This window comes from Pleurodeles waltl, chromosome 4_2 (assembly GCF_031143425.1).
Source record: "Pleurodeles waltl isolate 20211129_DDA chromosome 4_2, aPleWal1.hap1.20221129, whole genome shotgun sequence".
Taxonomy (NCBI): domain Eukaryota; kingdom Metazoa; phylum Chordata; class Amphibia; order Caudata; family Salamandridae; genus Pleurodeles; species Pleurodeles waltl.
In genome coordinates this window covers 814,605,964-814,626,848 of record NC_090443.1, presented here as the reverse complement: position 1 = coordinate 814,626,848, position 20,885 = coordinate 814,605,964, and the positions used below count along the sequence as shown (strand labels likewise).

General features: G+C 38.8%; 1 protein-coding gene across 1 annotated transcript in view; it reads left to right on the top strand.

The window, feature by feature from the left end:
- The window catches only part of LEPR (leptin receptor), a 714,243-nt gene that overhangs the window by 519,484 nt on the left and 173,874 nt on the right, over positions 1 to 20,885 (top strand). The window contains exon 10 of the mRNA XM_069232491.1: positions 12,548 to 12,747. Within this exon, the coding sequence (XP_069088592.1) occupies positions 12,548 to 12,747 (200 nt within the window). The remainder of the gene's footprint in view (positions 1 to 12,547; positions 12,748 to 20,885) is intronic.

Genomic DNA, 20,885 nt, shown 5'->3' with positions numbered 1-20,885 from the left:
AGATCTTCATTTGGCTATGAAAGACGATAGCGAAGATCTGATATGTAGCGTGTGCGGCGACACGTGTTCATTGGTTTCCAGCATGATACCTTAGTTCAACATCATTTGACATGTAATTCGCATGCACTTCCTTCCTACAGTGGTTTACAGTGTTTCTACCTACCCTTGAAATGGCAGTTTCACAGCCGGCTGTTCATCTTTGTCTTGTGTACAGCGTTGTCTTACATAACTGCTTTCTGCTCCCACAGGTAGAGGTAGATGATATCAAACACAGTCACTGATGGCTTAAAGCAGCCCGTGTGTCACAAAGCTAGTTTCCAGGAATCTATTTCCTCTTGTGTGTGTTCTTGGATTAATGGAATGATGCTGTTGATATCCCATCTGACCTTCCTGCCCGTAATATTAAAGTTTTATCGATTGTAAAAAGAATATGAGATTGCAAGAAGTGTATTGTTTGTTGTATATTTATTTTATTAATTATATTTTATAAAGCACAATCCGTGCTCTAACAAGCAGCAGAGAACGTTTCAGTGCAGACAAAAAACTACAACAAGCAAAACAGGGCCACAGGTAATACCTACAAATATATACATATTACAACTGTAGGGCAGATCAGCAGGCTGCCAGTAGAAGTCCATCATATTACTATATACGCCTTTGTATATCTGCTCCTTCAGAACACTGAAGTCCAGCAACAAATGTCTTCTAAAACCAATAAAAAATCCCAGAGACAATGGCGAAAGGTCAACCCTTTCCACACAGAGCACCTTGGGCCCTTCATTTAACTTTGGAAACTTGCCTTTTGTAAGGTAGACGGACATACAGCCCAAAGTTATTTAGCAATTCACATGAGGATCATAATGTTATGAACTATCCCGAGGGAGATGCATAAGGATATTTCAACATATCCATAAAGAAAAGAAAATATCTTCATGTAGACAACAAGAACCCATTTGTGTTTTTTTTTAGAAAGGACGCCGGTGAGTGCTGAATTTAAGGAGACATGGAATTGTATAAACTCGAAACCTTTGATGCAGCACTTCACATAGCACGGCTGTAGGGAGTGTGGATAATCCACATGGCTTTTTGGAAATAAATTCCATAAATACTTCTTGGCAGTTGTGAAGAGCATATCAAACCACACCTAGACAGGATCCAGTACAAATGGAGTGTTTTATCTTCTTAGAATCCTATACTTAGCACTTTTAATGCCTCCAAAGAGCAGTTGCAACAGAGTCAATTCACTTGATGGGAACTTAATATGGAGTGTTTTTCAAACATTAAGGCACATTAGCTCAAATCTGTTTAACTTTGTTGTGTTTATGTCCCTCTCTCCAGAAGTGAACTGCTGGAGCTGAAAGTCATTTGGCCTCTAATGAGAGGATGACGCAAGGAACGTATGTCAAGAGAGTTTCCTACTTACAACATATAGAAAGATCAGTCTGACAGTGAGGAACTGAAGGATATTTAGTCGAGATTAGCCTGCTACTATATTTATTAATAATTTGATGGTTGCATCTAAGGGTTTCAGTAAAGGGACATCATAAAGCTCACCTAAGTACTGTTATAAATCTAGGCGTTACTGAAAGTCTCCACAGTCATGATATGTTGAACTTAACCAGTGGTGTAACAAAGGCCCCTGCAACCCTCAAGATCAGGGGAGGGTCTGAACTCCAGGGCGCAGCCTCAGCTCAGTACCCTGGCATGAGAGCTCCTGAGTGAGACCGGCCTAAAACAATTAAGCATTAAATAGCATATTCTGCTATATCGATAATGTGCATGTGCTGTTTCTGGAAAAAAAATAAAACAATATCTATTCTTGTCCCATATTATAATCCCTGTTGTGTATCCTATTATATCAATAAAGTGCAAGTGCTGTTTTGGTACCGTTTCTGAAAAAAAAATCAAGAAATATCTATACTTGTACCGTATTATAATGCCTGTTGTAAAAAGACTTAAAATAAAGTGAATATGCTATTTCTGAAAAAGGTCTCACCATTCTTATAGTCATACGGTAAAAAAAATATATAACTAATGTTCTATAAATCCCAGTGCGAGGAACTCGTAAAGTGCAAAAGTGCAGAGGTAGAAAGTTCTTCAAATCACATGCCCTGGGTAGTGCAACTAGCAAGTAATAATATTCTGGTGGCCTTCCAAGCTGCATAGCTGTAGGAAGAGATCTGGTTAAAAATTGCATCAGAATCGGTACACATGCATAAGGCCAGAGCATGCTTACAATGTCTGATTTTATGGCTGGTGAAAAGAGGGTGAAGATAGTATCTTCTGACCTGCACTGCGAAAGAGTAAAGCAGCAGAAAATGCATGACAGAGTCATCACCCCCAACTCACAGCTACAGGTCGCTGATCTACTCCTTCCATTGAACCAGTTGCTGGTATACAATTTCACTGGCAAAAATCCTATTCTAAATCTGTGAAAGCCTGTCAGCCTTAGGGTGGTCTTCCCCTAAGGTTTTTGCCTACTCTCCTCCTTTTTGCTGAAACTCATTTTTTTCGCATCAGGACCCTGTGCACTTTACCACAGCTAACCAGTTTTAAGGGTTTGCTCTCTTTCCTTGCAACATTGTAAAATTGGTCAACACCTATTTGATTGTCACATTTAATTTACTTATAGGTCCCTATGAAAGTGGTACACAATGTATCCAGAGACTGTAAATTCAATACTACTAGTGTGCCTGCAACACTTATAATGCCATGCATTGCAGCTTGTAAAACATGTCCCAGACCTGCCAATGTAGCCTGTGTGCAGTTTTAAACTGCTGTGTTGACCAGGAAAAATATTCTTTTGTCCAGGCCACTAAATCTTTAACACATATAAATCACCCATAAAAGCCCAAAGGCCTGGGTTTATTGTAGCTAACAAGTTGGACGTATATTTTAAGTTTTAGATGCCCTGAGAGTGAAAACTCCTAAATTCATTTTACACTACTGTGAGGCCTACCTCTTCCATATGATAACATGAGGGTACCTTATTATATTTAATAAGTGATAACATTTGTTTGAGAACAGGAGGAAATGTCATGTTTGGTATATAAAGAATTGTAATTTAAAACCCTCTTTAAACGTAAGTGGGATGGGATTTTAAGTCACATTTCTGAACATGACGCTTATGGGAACTTTTAGAATGTTGGTATATTATAACCATTTGGTGCCTGCAGCCTAAATACTGTGTCACCTGACTGTGATTAACATGGCAGCTTAGCTATTCATCCTAGACTGTGACACAAAAGCGGACTAAGGCCCATAGTTATACTTTATTAGCGCTGCATTTGCATACTTTTTTGATGCAAAAGCGGCGCAAACTTACAAAATACAATTGTATTTTGTAAGTTTGCGCCGTTTTTGCATCAAAAAGCGGCGCCAAAAATAAATAAATATGGGCCTAAGTTTTCTTGCCAGGATGGGATGGGGGAGCTGTGCACAGTCCCACTTAATTTCAAAGGAGCTGCGTCAGCACCCTCAAAAAGGACTTCACGCTAGCCTTTTATCATCCCAGTCATTTTAAGACCAGGGCAGGGAGGAAGGAAATTCCATAGCCATCTGTGAGGTGAAAACTCCAGAAGTTTCTTCGTCTTCAAAGCTGGTACCACATATAAAAATAGGACCCTTGGATCTGCTCTTCAGTTCACACCTCAACCTGTGGATGACAGTTAGAAGACTTGCACTGCACTTCAGAGGACTTCCCTGCTGCTTGAGGCCTGCCTTGTGCTTCAGAGGACTGCCATGCTGTTGGAAGCCACCTGCCTTGAACCCTCAGAGGACTGCCCTGGTGTTGAAACCAGAGTGACTCTAAAGGCTAGTTTGGTGATCTTCTTTTCTGAGCTACTGGGACACAAAAAGCTTCAACCACTTGAACCTCGTACTTGGACATTGTCTGAAGTAACTTGAGCCCTCCAAGTGGTGCCCACTGAGTCCTGAACACTTGCAAGGAGTTCCAAAGGTACCCAATCAGCCTAAATGCTAAACTTGGTACCTACAAAATTTTCAGCCCAAAAGTGCCCTGAGAACCATGAGGGGATCAAGACTTACCTCCTCAACAATCCACATAAGTTACATTGCCAGTCAGCCTGACTTTGCAGTAGCTCCTGCTAAGTTCTTTTCCAAAGCAGAAAATCCTGTTCAGTGGCTCTTCATAGAAGAGGTATCCTGCCTCATGGAGCCCTCGTCGATGCTAGCCTGCAGTTTCATTCTGCATGAGACTTTTTTCATTCCAAAAAAGAGAATTTCGATTTTGATGGACATGTTAATGGTGACAAACATCCTGTCTGCTGATATATTTCGGCAGACGGGATATCCGTCACCAATGTGATGGAAAATCCCATCATCTGAAATCTAAATCAGGTCCTAAGTCGGAAAGTAGAAATCTTCACTGCAACTTCATCCACTGTCCCCCTCAACGTCTACTTCTCTGACACTGCTGGCTGCCTTGCCCCTGTTGAACTTTACCTTCTCAGACATCAGACATTTTTAACAATTCTTCAGTCTAAAGGTAAGCAGAGACAGGACCTAATCCACTTCATGTACCTGGACTGAACTCCATCGCAGTCGGCTATAATTTTCAACATTGTTCTGGTTTCGCACTACTAAGGGCTAGTGGTATGTAGCTTTGTATTTGCAATTATTTAATTATGAATCGCGAAAATTCATAATTAGGAAATCACAAACAGTGATGTACTAATATGTCTCTGACACATTTAGCGATTCCCAGTGGGTCGCAAACGGACCTACCTCATCAATATTCATGAGGTAGATCAGAATTTGAGACCCATTGGGGGTAGTGGAAAATCACAAGGATGGTGGCCTGCTGGATTTAGCAGACCACAATATCTGTGATTGCTTTTTAAATGAAGCAATTCATTTTTTTTGAATGTATCTCGTTTTCCTTAATGAAAAATGGGATGCCTTTTAAAAAGAAAACTGGAAAGTTTTCTTTTCATTCTTTAAGAGTAGGCAGTGGACCTTAGGACCAGAACACAGAGAGGCCCTTTAACCAAGTTGATTGTTTTTGAATTTGGACATTGCTTCAGAGACTCTGAAAGTATTGTAAAAAGAGGAAGAGACTTGTTCAGCCTTACAGAAACATATGCACAATGTGTCATATGCAAGTTCAATGTGTTAATGAAGTAATTCTTTGGCAGCCCAGAATCCTAAAAACCAAGAACACATGAGTTTGAGAAATCATAAGTCCTGACACCCAACACGACACGCAGTTCAGGGTACAGCAGTGCGATTCTGCAGTCCACGAAGCAGAATCTGATATTTTCTCTTTTTTGCTTTCCAAACCCCTTTCCCCTCAATGACTTGTGAGAGGCCAATGTACTCTTCAACACAGTCACGTTAGTCCTCACCAGGATTGGGGAACTGTCATCGTCCCATCGGAAGGTGAGTGGCTCGCACAGAATAGCTTGGCTGCAAGCCGGCTAGATTGCTGCTGTGGTGAGGGTTCAAAATGGAGGGAACCACTAAATTAATCCAACTCTTGGAGTTGGGCTTTAGTTACTGATGGTTACCCAGGTAGGATATACATATTTAGTATATCTAGTTTCCACAGTTCACTGGAAATGTGAAGCAGCTTACTATTATTGCTAATTTGAAAGGATTCCTGATTAACCATGCCTAGGTTAGTGGATACTAAGGTAGTTTGCACCCCACTTGGCCTCTCTGTTCTTTCTTTTGGGTTCCTATACTATATGATGAAAAACTGTCTATGTGAATCTCATTCATTGCCCAGATCGCTTGGAAACAGCAGATAGATTGAGATTTTATAGATTCTATCCAGTCCTTATTCTCAAATATAGATTTCAGGCCTGCGATATTCAATTTTAGGATTTTTTTCTGGGCTTTAGATGGTAGAACACGAGCTAGCTCCTATGGATTTCAAATTACAGCAGTTGGTGTATCTGAAGAGAATAAAACTGAGGCTTAAACCAGGCATTACATATATTTTCATGATGTAAAGAGATCCTGGTGTCAAATATAGATGCATTGCTTGGTCTAGAGCTTCCATTCACATTGTCAGTCAATGCAGTTTTAAGGGAACATTGATGGTGTGCATCCTGCTGCTGGTTTAAATGTGAGGCAGCACAAGATTCATAGATTGACAGGTACTGTTGGTTAAACCTTCACAGATCAATATGCCCCAATTGGCTAGGGCAGTTCCTTTTGACAGTGTAAGACCCGCTGTACACTTTCTTGCCTACCATATTATGGTGGTTCCTCTTTTGGCAATGGAATACAGCAGAAGAAAACCAACCCACAGTAAGTTAGGAGAGAACTCTATCTCTCTAAATCTGGTTGAAAGTTTAGTGATTTTAAAAGATTGCTTCTATTCAGGATGTCATACTGACCCCTGGAACTATGAATTGGTGTGAATAAGATGATGGCGGGTTGGGTGATATTAGAAGATGCCTGCATTTGCCCCTGTTGCTCAGGTTGGATGGTACTGCATTTGTCCCCTCCGTAGCTTAACTGAGTCCTTCTATGTAATTCATTGATGTACCTGGTCAGATTTTGGCAACAGGACAAGCAGCTATAACAACATGCTGAGTCTCATAGGGCAATTTATTTGTGGGGCTGAAAGTATTTCTTAGGTTTTTGTTAGCTTTTGAAACTGACATCACTTTAGTCAGGGGGCCAGGAGACCACTGGGCCAAAAAAGGCTGGGTGACTTCAACAATATCGCCGTCCAGTACCCTGTATGTTGACCATTTCCTGGGACTTAAGTGACGGTTCCTTTAGGATCCATGTAAAAAGCAGAAGCGTTCGGTTGTTGTTGGCCATTAGAGTCTCCAGGGTCTGACTGGCCTCAACTTGTCTATTTGTCATCACCAGATTTCCACACCTTCTTTGGGCCAAATGAACAGGTGCAGTGCAGCATGCTCAAGGGGTCATTGCATTGTGTTCTAGGAGACACAGTAGATGGCTTTACTAAATCTAACATAGCGGATGGTGCTCTAGGTCCAGTGAGAACTCTCTTATGTGTTTGTGCTCCTGGCAAGAAGTGGAAAATGTCAAGTGCTGAATTGCAAGTAATGGCTTTCGATATCAGTACCTTCATCCATTGACTGCTAGATCGTTTCTGCATGATCTTTTCCATTTTCATGCGCTCCTGCCTCTGATGTGAAGACCTCAACTGTTGGCTGTTCACTAACTTTTTTAAGCGCTAGATATTTTTGTTTTGATTGCTTCCTTCTTTGCGGTTTTCTTAAGATTTTATACAGCTGTTGTTTGTGGAATTTCCTCCTGTAGGCTTTAATGGGTATCTTGAGGTCTTAGATGTGCTGCAGTTTATGAATGAATCTCTTTGTGGTTTGTTAGTACTGCCATGAAGGGCCACTGATGGGAAGGTTCAATGGCGTGGTAGTATAGGAGATCTTTGTTTCTAGGTTTTCTACCTTTGCATTTTCCACCAATTATTTTCTTTCTACAATTGACCAGAATGGATTTAATAACTTTTAGCACCTCTGCATGTTTCAAGACAATCGCAGAGCAGTTCCTAATCTTCCTTGAGACATTGTTGTGTTTAAGCAAACCCTTTACTGTGCTCTCTATGGCATATATTTGTGAGTCAATAGTTGCAACATTTTATATATTGGTAAGAATTTTGGTTTGATCATCTAGTTTCAGGGTGTGAAGTGCTAGGTTGGTTGCCATAAGTTCTGGCTTACTGCACATGGTGCTCATGATGACAAGAAGGTGAAGGGATACGATTGGATTGGGGCTTTTTGGCTTACTGAGAGGGCTAGACATGACTGGATCAGCTGGCAGGAGGTTGCCATTTGGCTCTTCCTCCTGGTCATTGTGAATTACTGCCAGGCAATGGTAGTTGATTTTTAGCCGATATGAGGATGGAAGTCCGACCATCTCCGTCTTAACAAAGATCAGTAAAACAGATAAGATCCTGTTTGCAATGCATTAGGGTGATCAAATTGATACTGATTTTGCTGGGGTCCACAGAAAAACATTCTGCCTGTTCTTGTAACAGCCTCTGGGATGTGCTTACCGTCTGTGTGGTCTATTGTTGAACCTTGTAAGTTAAAGGGGTAATTCCTGGGGTGGCTGAAACACAGGAGTGCGTGCTCCTGCGGCTGGCCAGTGACTACATTATTGCAAAATAATTGGTAATTCTGTTTCCTGAAGACTGGATAGGCATAACATGAATTAATACATGTTGAAATGCACCTGAAGATTGTCTCAGAATATTGCTGCTGAGGGTGTCCTGTGGCTCAACTTTCTTCAATTAAATCTTGCCCTGATTTAAGACAAGGAGAGAAGAAGACTCACTTGTTGGATGAATCAAAGAATAACACGATCGAGTGACATTTGACCAGGTCCTTTTCTTGGTTTTCCTGGAGATAACATGTCAATTGCCGTTACAGATGCAGACGGACCTCTTTGGCGTGCAAACATGCATGGTCACTCCTGCCATGTCACCCATTAATTGCCTCTGATGATTTGCTATGGTCTCCTTGAAATCTTAAGTGCCTTCAAAAATCTCAGAGGAACTGGTGTGAGGTGTTTTTAGTTTAATGTTTTGTAGTTTAGTGTTTTGTCTTGTGTTCCTCATGGTTCTAAATAATGTGCCACTTGTGGCTGCAGGTGCCGTTTTCACTGGAAAGGTGGCCTCCCATGCCCCTAATTTAGCAATTTATATTTGACAATAATTGCCTTTCAATCTCAGCTCTGTACAAGATTTATCACTTAATGGCTCAACAATGTTTCAAGAGTATCTCAGGGGTGTCTCTTTCCAGAAGAATGCAAACTGTCCATGGCGAAATAGAATGTAGGGGGCACTGGCAGTTTCACCACCCAAGGGTATGAGCACACCCAGTTGTTACCAAGGGAAACATTTGTCAGGTTGGCTAGAATGGTGGTGTCTTATAATAGACCGCAAGCAGATAGTGGCTCCATGCTCCTTAATTTTAGTCTTTGGTCCCTTCCAGACACCCCGCAAGACTGACACTTGGATATTGTGCTTATATTATTCCATCCACATTTTGCCTCCTATGGCTTACTGTACCTTTACTTAACTTTTACTCAGTTTTGCTTTTATTTGGTTACTATTTAACTTAGTTTCCTTTCAATCCCTTGAGCCACCACCTTTTCGGCCATGCTCGGGACTCCATTTTACATTTCCATTTATCACACATTTAAAATGATGTATTTGCTGCCTTTCCAATGAGACCTAACATAGAAGGTTGAACCTTTCTTTAAAGGCATTACTTTAACTTTGGTGGGGAGTTGATGAATCAAATAAGTCCTTGCAACTTAGGGGCCAGGATTCCTGTTCAGTTGGAATTGCAGATTTGTGTAATGATTTCTGGCAGTGTTCATCTCAGAAGTTATGCGTGAGGCAGAATAGACTTTAAAAAGGCAGTGGGTATCTCAGCAAACTAATATAGATATTTGAAACTGGGCATAGCAAGAGGGCAGTTACAGTGTTTCAGGTTAGGCTTCACACGTAGCTAGTTTTCGTTAACTATTCTCAAAAGATGTTAAGGTGGTGAGCTTCAGAGCTGTAGTTATCTCTCATCTCATGCTGATGGCTGTTTTGTGTATCATTCTACCTCCTAGGAAGTGCTTCCATTGCAGCAACTGAGGTGCGTTGCTTTCAGCATGTAGCAGGGGTGTTTGTTAATTGTGGAAACCATCTTGAAAAGAAGCCTTCCCCAATCAAAGCCACATATTCTACATATAAACTAAAGTATGACCTAAATAAATATGTGAATGTGCAGTCATTCTTGTCACATGCACAAATATACATCAAACTACAAATTTAATATGTTATTAAAAACTCACCACTAGCATGTCATGATGTGCTTACATCCTTTGCTTAATCTTTCTCCAAGTAAACCTTTTCCTATTTTTCTGGTGTTTCTTTAAACATTGAAACGCACATTTTGGAGTATTTGGGTTACTAGTTGCCACATTTAATAGGATTGGACTATTTTCAATAAGAAAAGAAAAAAAAAAAAAAATACTATGACCTTGCGTGTAGTTGCAAATAAATGCGGGGTGCATGCATATTTTGGAATGGAGAACTTTATTTTGGTGTCCCGCCATCTTTTGCAACAGACCAACTTCGTTGGGAGACAAGGTGCAGGATATGCAGCATGAGCAAACCATTCTTTAGGAACAGTTCTATGAACAGTAGCAGACACACTAGATATATATGTTTCACTTAGCAACAGTCCTTGTGTTCCTTGCTCAACTGTGCAATTTGTAAACTGTAATTTAAAAAACATGGAGTATCTATAATGCTTGCATGTTGTTTCCAATATGGCCGCTACACTGCATGACAAACATTTAAATGAGGTGACTCTTAAGAAATGACAGGCATTTCCCAATTACATTACCTTATGTCAACAGTGTTATAGAATCATAGACCCTTCTAAGATGGCCACCCTTTTAACAGTACAAATGAGTTTAGACTGATGTGCAGTTTTTGGTGCTCGAGAGCTGAATATTTTATATTCCTTATGCCATCAATATAAATTGGAATACAATTATTGGAACTATAATTTTGATTTTAACGGCTGAATCTGCATCGGCATTCCATTTCATGTACTTGGCCCTGGAGCACCCCACAAATACAGTTCATTGATATAAAGTGCATGTTTGTTGTACAAATGTGTACTTTCTGATAGAGACTGTGCAGTAAGAACTATAATACAGTCTCAGAAAGGGAAATAGAGTATAAACTTGTAACCACAGCTCAGCAGCTGTTTCATGACTGCACGACCCAAGAGCTGATTTGGTCATGCGCATTGTGTAAGTTGCTGAATTCACAGGTGTGCAGCATGAACTGGTTCATAACTGCATGGCCAAAGAGTTGATTCACTTGCAGATTATGAGTGTTGTTGAGCGTCGTGGAAGACAACAATGATACTGCAGCTTGTAGTGTGGCCTTTGCAGTGTGAGCTTGAGGAGGAAAGTTGTACATGCAGAGAAGGAGGATTTGCATGAAGGCATGGAGCAGAGCAGTAGCTTTGCAATGCTAGCACGGTTGAGCAGTAGTTGAGGTTAATGCTCGAGCGACGGTCCTATGACAAAGCGGGAACAAAGGGGCTTGCGGTTTAACAAAGAGACTGTTACCGCCTATCAAACCTGTGACCTAGGACATGGTGTCAGGTAAGCCTCACTGGAATTTGGTCAGTACGATGACATGCCCTTTATGAACAAAATGATACCCATATATGGACAGGATATGTTTTTGCCATACTGGTGTAAACGTCTGCATTAACTATGGACCAACGATTATCATATAATGCAAGATAGCAGGTGAACAATAACTGTTACAGTAATGCAAGAGTACTAGTATTCAGACTCAAGCAAAGGAAAGCAAATTGCCAGGCGTTATTTCTTGTGTTCACAAAGAACAGCATTGCGTTTCTCCTTCGCCCTTACGTGCTTGGATCCCTTATACATGCAAGGGACATGAAATCAAAAAATTAGAGACTACTTCCCATTACCAAAAACCTCTGTCATTTTGCATGCAGGGCAAATTATATGTGGCATTTAGTACTCTGAAAATCCAACCCAGGAACGTAATAAGGATGATGTAATTTTTGAAGCAGGGTTATATTAGTTGTGGCTTAATTTACGATTGGTACGCTTTAAGCTTATAAATTGCACCAGTAGGAGTAGACAGGGGTTTCAACCTCTAATGAGAATTTGTCCAGTCTTATTTACCTGGCCTTTACAAACAGGATTTTTGTTGCCCTTCTCTCCAAAGACCCCACCCGGCATACCCTTCATCTTTCTGTGTTCTTTGGCATTGGTTATTTCTGGAGTCATTCTTATTTGTTTGTTATTTTGCTTTTATAGCAGTATTGAGCCAAATATGCAATAAACATATTTTGAAAGTCAATAAAAATGTCATACTAAAAAAAGAAACCCAATACCGTACTAGGGCCGCTGTCTTTGTAGTAGCTTAGGGATGTGAATACCTTTCCATTTTTCGGAACAGATAGGCCCACTTTTGGTCATTTTCAATTTAACAAAATCCTGAAATATTCAAACCCATGTCTATTTAGAGAAAAAAGCCCTTTTTTTTTTATCAAAGTACCAAAGAGAATGAAGTGTTCCAACATAATTTCAGATGCTTGAATTATTCAAATAAAGATATCATTCACCTAAACTGCATTGACTAATTTTCACATTCATAAGCAGTAAATTAATATCTACTTAAATGTTTCATCTAAGTTATTCAGGCTCCCCTCTAATATGCCTGTGGTTATCCCGTTTTTCAGGGCTTGATGCACGACTTTTTATGCTGTGGAAAAACGTTCGTGCAAACTTTTTTATGTACTTTGACAAACTTCTCTATGCCTGCTTAATTGCAGTATTTACCATAATCAAAGCTCATATAATGCACGTCCTTTAAATCAGAAGACGAAGTACTGAACTGTTAGATAAAAATGAGCTACTTAATTATTAATAATATATGTCAACATACAATTTTTTACTCTTTAAATTCATCTTCCTCATTTGGAAAAGAAAATTAACCCACATTTCAATTCTTTTGAAGGAGTAGCATCTATTGTTCTGAACAACCGAGCATTCAAAATACTTCGGACTCCGAAGATTGCTGGTTGCGTAGTGATGACGTCTATGAATGCATCTTTCAACCCATCTACCCTGTGTGTGCATACACAATGTGGATAGACATCACGCATCCCTTCGGATCACTTGCATCAGCACCAATCTGTGTCATGCCAAGGGATGTAGGTAGGTGCGCAATGGAGAAGGAAGATTTAATTCTACCGTATCCTGACAAAATGGGTTCTAATACTTTGAAAAGATCGCCTTTAATATACATGTATTTAATCCTACGTATTTGATAAGTGTGATATTGGTCTTTTAAAATGTGGCATACTGGTATTCGTTGTATATATTGATACGATTTGGTGAGTGTTAATTAATTCCCAGAAATGTACTGTTGCTTTTAATCATGTTGAGGCAGTTTTACTTAAAAGTGAAATACTTATGTTGACAATCTAATATATTAATCGATAGAGATGGGTAGCAAATCTTGAAATTGCTTCTGTTATTAAATATGTACTTCTTCCTAAACATCATTGTATTGATGCTCTCAATTGAAAACGCATTTTTTACATTTATTTCATAAAACTACATGTTTTCTTTAAATACATTTATTGTATTTAATTTGTGCTGACGTGCCACATTTTTAGAACTGTAAGGCACTTTCTGATCACTGGAAACATGAAACCAAAATCCATAATAAGGCCAACCACTATAATTTTCGATCTGCTGAAACCCATTTTATGTTCCTCTCTCTATTTCTTCAATAACTGCGACTAAGGGTTCTTGCATGAATACTTTTCCATGGATCGTTGTTTATGTTGTGATGTATGTTGAATTATTATCCAAGGGTTCCAAACTTGTAAATTGTACCTTAATTATTATGTCATCATATTACAGTATAGTAATGTGTAGTTAGTAAAGTGCCACTGCACCTGCTGCACCATTCAAAGCATGCCTCTTTTAACTGCAAGGTAACCACAATTGTGTCTGCCTGCTTAGTAGTAAAATATAGAAATATTTGGTGTTTAGAGGAGTTATGTCAACTGTTAGCTCTGGTGCCACTGCACCTGCTGTACCATTCAAATCACGGCCCTACTGCCTTCAAGGTAACTGCAGTTGTGACTGCGTGTTTAGTAGTAAAATATTGCAATATTTGGCATTTAGATGTGTTCATAGAGTTTTTGGCCTCGGTGTCACTGCACCTGCTGCACTACTAAAATTGTGACCCTAGTGATTGCAAGGTAATTGCACTTGTGCCTGACTGTTTAGTAGTAAAATATTGTAATATTTGATGCTTAGAGGGGTTCTGAATTTTTTTGACTCTGCTGCCACTGCACCTGCTGCACCATTCAAATCATGTCTCTATTCCCTGCAAGGTAACTGCACTTGTGACTGCCTGTTTAGTAGTAAAATATAGCAATACTTGGTGTTTAGAGCGGTTCATAGAGCTTTTGGCCCCCGTGTCACTACTCCTGCTGCACCACTAAAAAATCATGACCCTAGTGCCTGCAAGGTAAGGTATTTGGTGTTTAGAGGAGTTCGGACAACGTTTGGGCTGGTGCCACTGCACCTGCTGCACCATTCACATCTTGACCTTAGTGCCTGCAAGATAACTGCACTTGTGACTGTATGTTTAGCAGTAAAATATTGCAATATTTGGTGCTTAGAGGGGTTATGACATCTTTTGGCTCTGCTGCCACTGCATCTGCTGCACCATTCAAATCATGACCCTATTCCCTGCAAGGTAACTGCACTTGTGATTGCCTGTTTAGTAGTAAAATATAGCAATATTTGGTGGTTAGAGTAGTCATGACAACTTTTGGCTCTGGCACTACTGCACCTACTGCACCACTCAAATCATGACCCTATTTCCTGCAAGGTATCTGCACTTCTGACTGCCTTTTTAGTAGTAAAATATAGTGATATTTGGTGTTTAGAGGTGTTCATAGAGCTTTTGTCTCTGGTGTAACTGCACCTGCTACACCACTAAAATCATGACCCTAGTGTCTGCAAGATAACTGCCCTCTTGACTGCCTGTTTAGTAGTAACATTTACAATAATCTGTGTTTAGAGGGGTTCTGACACCTTTTCGGCCTGTTGCCACTGCACCATTTGCCATTCAAACCATGACCCTAGTACCTACAAGATAAATATTTTCTAAGACAGCGAAGTATTGCGGAACTTGAACATTCAAAGATGTTGCTTTCAATGATAGAACTATGCCTCAATAATAACATTTTCATCTTTAATCATGAGATTTACCAGCAGATGTGTGGTACAGCTATGGGCATTTCCCTTTCTACCAATTATGCCAACTTAACAATGGGTTGGTGGGAAAGGGAAATAGCTTGGAGTAAGGATAATGATGTATTTATGGATAAAATTGCACTTTGGGTACGCTTCATTGACGATTTATTTATAATTTGGCAAGGAACACAGGATGATTTTCAACTATACTTTGACAAATTGAATCAGAATAATGTGGGTTTGCAGTTTACTTGTGAAATGAGTAAGTCATCAATTAATTTTCTAGACATTAATATTTATGTAGAAAACAATAAATTAGAAACCACAGTCTTTCGTAAAAAGACGTCAACAAACAGCATTTTACATGGTCAAAGTTTTCATCCTAAATCACTTTTAAAAAGCATTCCCTATGGAGAATTGATCAGAATGCGTAGAAATTGTTCTAATGAGAAAGAGGTACAGTTAAAATATAAAGAAACTTTACATAGATTTAAACAAAGAGGCTACAATTCTCGACTTTTACAAAGAAATTTAGAAAAAGTACAAACAATCTCTCGAGATGAGACATTAGTGCCCAAGAAAACTCAGGCTATACAGGACAAAATAGAGGAAAACAATGTGAGGATGATAATTGAATACACCAAAGAAAGTGGCCTTATCAAAAATATTCTATGCAAACATTGGCATATTATACGGAAAGACCTAGATCTTGGTCCAATAATAGGATCAGGTCCAATGATCACGTATCGAAAATCTCCATCGTTGAAAGATTATATTGTAAGAAGCCACTTCACAATAAAAAATCAACAGAATTGGCTAATTGAACAACAATGTGGCTTCATTAAATGTAATAGTTGCAAAGCTTGCAAAATTGGAAAATCAACTAAAACTGTAAAATTATGGGATAAAACGGTAATGAACATTAAACATCGAATAACTTGTAACACAAAATTTACAGTTTATGTAATTGAATGTCATTGTGGCCTGAGATACGTAGGCAGTACAATCTGCATGCTTAAGAAGAGAATTTTAGAGCATGTCAGAGCAGTCTTACATAAAGATCAAACATATGCCATAGCCAAACACTTCCAACAACATGAAACAAATAGTTGGAGAATGTTACGTTATTATGGGATAGACCACATTCCTGAAAATGAAAGAGGTGGAAATAGAGTAAAAAAATTGAGACAACTGGAATCTAAGTATATTATCTCAATGAGGACTAAGATCCCGTCAGAGCTCAATTATGACGAGAAGCTTTATGTCCATCTCTGATTTAAAATGAATTTTAAATTAATTGGAATTTATTTCACTAAAAATATTACCAGAATTTTGATTAAATATTAAATTATATGATCACATTAATCAAATTAACTTTTTTTCACATGATTCACATTTGAGCAATGAATTGGAAGTAAATTAATTAGGGAAATGAATTTTGAGGTTCATTTAATCATGTAATGGCTGTTTATTGTTTATTGTAGAATAATACTTTATTTTGCTCTTTCTCTAACTTATGAAAATGAGCTTTTTATTTTAATTTATAATAGATATAATTTGTGTATCATTTATATTATTTTCTGGCGAACAAATTTTTGAATTGATGAAATTTAGTATAAATTAGGTGAAATTTTACATTGTACAATTGAACTATTATAACAAGAATGCATTGGATTGGTATGTGAAATATGTAGTATAAATAGATCTGTTAGAGAAAGGACTATTGAACTAAGAAGAAGACTGCATAGTCGAAACGCGTTGTTCTTTTTCTTTTTGCACCGAATAAACCACTTAAATTTACTCTGTGGCTGAGCAGAGTGCGTGGCAATCATTTCTTTTGTTTATCATACCTACAAGATAACTACAATTGTGACTGCCTGTTTAGTAGCAAAATATATCAATATTTGGTGTTTAGAGTAGTTATGACAACTTTTGGCTCCGGTGCCACTACACCTGCTGCACTGTTTAAATCATGACCTTATTTCCTGCAAGGAAACTGCACTTGTGACTGCATGTTTTGTAATAAAGTACACTAATATTTGGTGTTTAGAGGGCTTCGTCAAGCATTTAGCCCTGGTGTCACTGCACCTGCTGCACCTTTAAAACCATGATCATAGTGTCTGCATGAAAACTGCACTTGTGACTGTCTGTTTAGTAGTAAAATATAGCAACATTTGGTGTCTAGAGGAGTGCTGACAAATTTTGAGCCCAGTGCCACTACACCTGCTGCACCATTCAAATCATTATCCTACTGCCTGAAAGATAACTGTACTTATGATTGTTTGTTTAGTAGTAAAATATTGCAATACTTGGTGCTTAGAGGAGTTATGACAACTTTTGGCTCTGCAGCCACTGCACTTGCTGAACCAATCAAATCATGACCCTATTTCCTGAAAGGTACCTCCACTTGTGACTGCCTGTTTAGTGGTAAAATATAGCATTATTTGGTGTTTAGAGGGATTGGTAGAGGTTTTGGCCTCGGCGTCACAGCACCTGCTGCACCATTCAAATCATGAACCTAGTGCCTGCAAGGTAACTGCACTTGTGACTGAATGTTCAGTAGTAAAATTGAGCAATAGTCTGTGTTTAGAGGGCTTCTGACACCTTCTGGCACTGGTGCCACTGCAACTGCTGCCCATTAAATGCATGACCCTAGTGCCTGCAAGATAACTGCATTTGTTACTGCCTGCTTAAGAGTAAATATAGTGATATTTGGTATTTAGAGGAGTTCAGACAACTTTTGGACCCAGTGCAACTGTACTGCTACACATTTCAAATCATGACCCTAGTGCCTGCAGGATAACTGCACTTGTTACTCACTGTTTAGTAGTAAAATATTGCTATATTTGGTGCTTAGAGGAGTTATGACAACTTTTGGCTCTGCTGCCACTGCACATGCTGCACCATTCAAATCATGACATATTTCTTGCAAGGTAAGTGCACTTCTGATTGCCTGTTTAATAGTAGAATATGGGAATATTTGGTGTTTAGAGGGGCTCATAGAGCTGGTGCCACTGCACCTGCTGCACCATTCAAATCATGACCCTAATGCCTGCAAGATAACTGCATTTGTGATGTGCTGTTTAGTAGGTAAATATAGTAATATCTGGTGCTTACAGGAGTGTTGATACCTTTAGGCCCTGGTGCCACTGCATCTACTGCACCATTCAAATCATGACCATAGTGCTTGCAAGAAAACTGCAGTTGTGAATGCCTACTACTTAGTCACTGAGAGAATAACCATTTGAAATAAAACGTTGCCTAATTATACAAATGGCTTTTCTTTGAAAATGAGTGAGTGGTAATTTAAGAAATGAACATACAAATAATTTTAATATTTACAACTGTTATTCATCAGAAATGTAATTATTAAGTAATGAAAAACACAACCGAATGAGCCCACTCACTGCTTGCTTTACATAACCACTCAATACTCCATTGCCGTATGACCAACATGTTTACACACATTTCAATGCAAATTGGTAAGCATTCAGTTAATCTTTTGCATACAAATACTAACAAGTAACCAATCACCAAAAACCAGAAGGTGTACTTTGGCTCCATGCGCTGGAAAAAGCAGAACAGAAAGCAGAACAGAAGTGCAGGAAGTAACCTGCCAGCAATTAAAACACAAGTAAATTCGAGAGACATTTGGAAAACCAACAAATATGGGATTATATGAAGTGGCATACAAAACAGAAGTTGCTGGAAATAGAAAATTGGCACGGTAAAAAAGTGAAAGACCATATAACCAAAAAGCCCTCACTGTGAGTGGTGAGCAGGTGGAAGATGAATTTGCACCATAAATAGATATTGAAATCTGCCAACATGGAATACAAACTAACACCAAATACGTGCAAGAAGTACTCTAATCTATGTCAAAGACCAAATCCTTACTCCTTCCAGATATACAATGCTTGCCACGTGCAAGGTGGTACAATGATTCACAAATATATCCAAGTATTCAGTGGCTGAGTGTATATTCTTTAATTACTAGGTCATAAACAGATTACTCAGTATCACATGAACTAAGCCCTAGATGCTATGCCCAACCCTTGCCCTAAGAGCATTTATTTTTAAATAAATAAGACCAAAAAAGATTCAAATCATGTCTCTATTCCCTGCAAGGTAACTGCACTTGTGACTGCCTGTTTAGTAGTAAAATATAGCAATACTTGGTGTTTAGAGCGGTTCATAGAGCTTTTGGCCCCCGTGTCACTACACCTGCTGCACCACTAAAAAATCATGACCCTAGTGCCTGCAAGGTAAGGTATTTGGTGTTTAGAGGAGTTCGGACAACGTTTGGGCTGGTGCCACTGCACCTGCTGCACCATTCACATCTTGACCTTAGTGCCTGCAAGATAATTGCACTTGTGACTGTATGTTTAGCAGTAAAATATTGCAATATTTGGTGCTTAGAGGGGTTATGACATCTTTTGGCTCTGCTGCCACTGCATCTGCTGCACCATTCAAATCATGACCCTATTCCCTGCAAGGTAACTGCACTTGTGATTGCCTGTTTAGTAGTAAAATATAGCAATATTTGGTGGTTAGAGTAGTCATGACAACTTTTGGCTCTGGCACTACTGCACCTACTGCACCACTCAAATCATGACCCTATTTCCTGCAAGGTATCTGCACTTCTGACTGCCTTTTTAGTAGTAAAATATAGTGATATTTGGTGTTTAGAGGTGTTCATAGAGCTTTTGTCTCTGGTGTAACTGCACCTGCTACACCACTAAAATCATGACCCTAGTGTCTGCAAGATAGCTGCCCTCTTGACTGCCTGTTTAGTAGTAACATTTACAATAATCTGTGTTTAGAGGGGTTCTGACACCTTTTCGGCCTGTTGCCACTGCACCATTTGCCATTCAAACCATGACCCTAGTACCTACAAGATAAATATTTTCTAAGACAGCGAAGTATTGCGGAACTTGAACATTCAAAGATGTTGCTTTCAATGATAGAACTATGCCTCAATAATAACATTTTCATCTTTAATCATGAGATTTACCAGCAGATGTGTGGTACAGCTATGGGCATTTCCCTTTCTACCAATTATGCCAACTTAACAATGGGTTGGTGGGAAAGGGAAATAGCTTGGAGTAAGGATAATGATGTATTTATGGATAAAATTGCACTTTGGGTACGCTTCATTGACGATTTATTTATAATTTGGCAAGGAACACAGGATGATTTTCAACTATACTTTGACAAATTGAATCAGAATAATGTGGGTTTGCAGTTTACTTGTGAAATGAGTAAGTCATCAATTAATTTTCTAGACATTAATATTTATGTAGAAAACAATAAATTAGAAACCACAGTCTTTCGTAAAAAGACGTCAACAAACAGCATTTTACATGGTCAAAGTTTTCATCCTAAATCACTTTTAAAAAGCATTCCCTATGGAGAATTGATCAGAATGCGTAGAAATTGTTCTAATGAGAAAGAGGTACAGTTAAAATATAAAGAAACTTTACATAGATTTAAACAAAGAGGCTACAATTCTCGACTTTTACAAAGAAATTTAGAAAAAGTACAAACAATCTCTCGAGATGAGACATTAGTGCCCAAGAAAACTCAGGCTATACAGGACAAAATAGAGGAAAACAATGTGAGGATGATAATTGAATACACCAAAGAAAGTGGCCTTATCAAAAATATTCTATGCAAACATTGGCATATTATACGGAAAGACCTAGATCTTGGTCCAATAATAGGATCAGGTCCAATGATCACGTATCGAAAATCTCCATCGTTGAAAGATTATATTGTAAGAAGCCACTTCACAATAAAAAATCAACAGAATTGGCTAATTGAACAACAATGTGGCTTCATTAAATGTAATAGTTGCAAAGCTTGCAAAATTGGAAAATCAACTAAAACTGTAAAATTATGGGATAAAACGGTAATGAACATTAAACATCGAATAACTTGTAACACAAAATTTACAGTTTATGTAATTGAATGTCATTGTGGCCTGAGATACGTAGGCAGTACAATCTGCATGCTTAAGAAGAGAATTTTAGAGCATGTCAGAGCAGTCTTACATAAAGATCAAACATATGCCA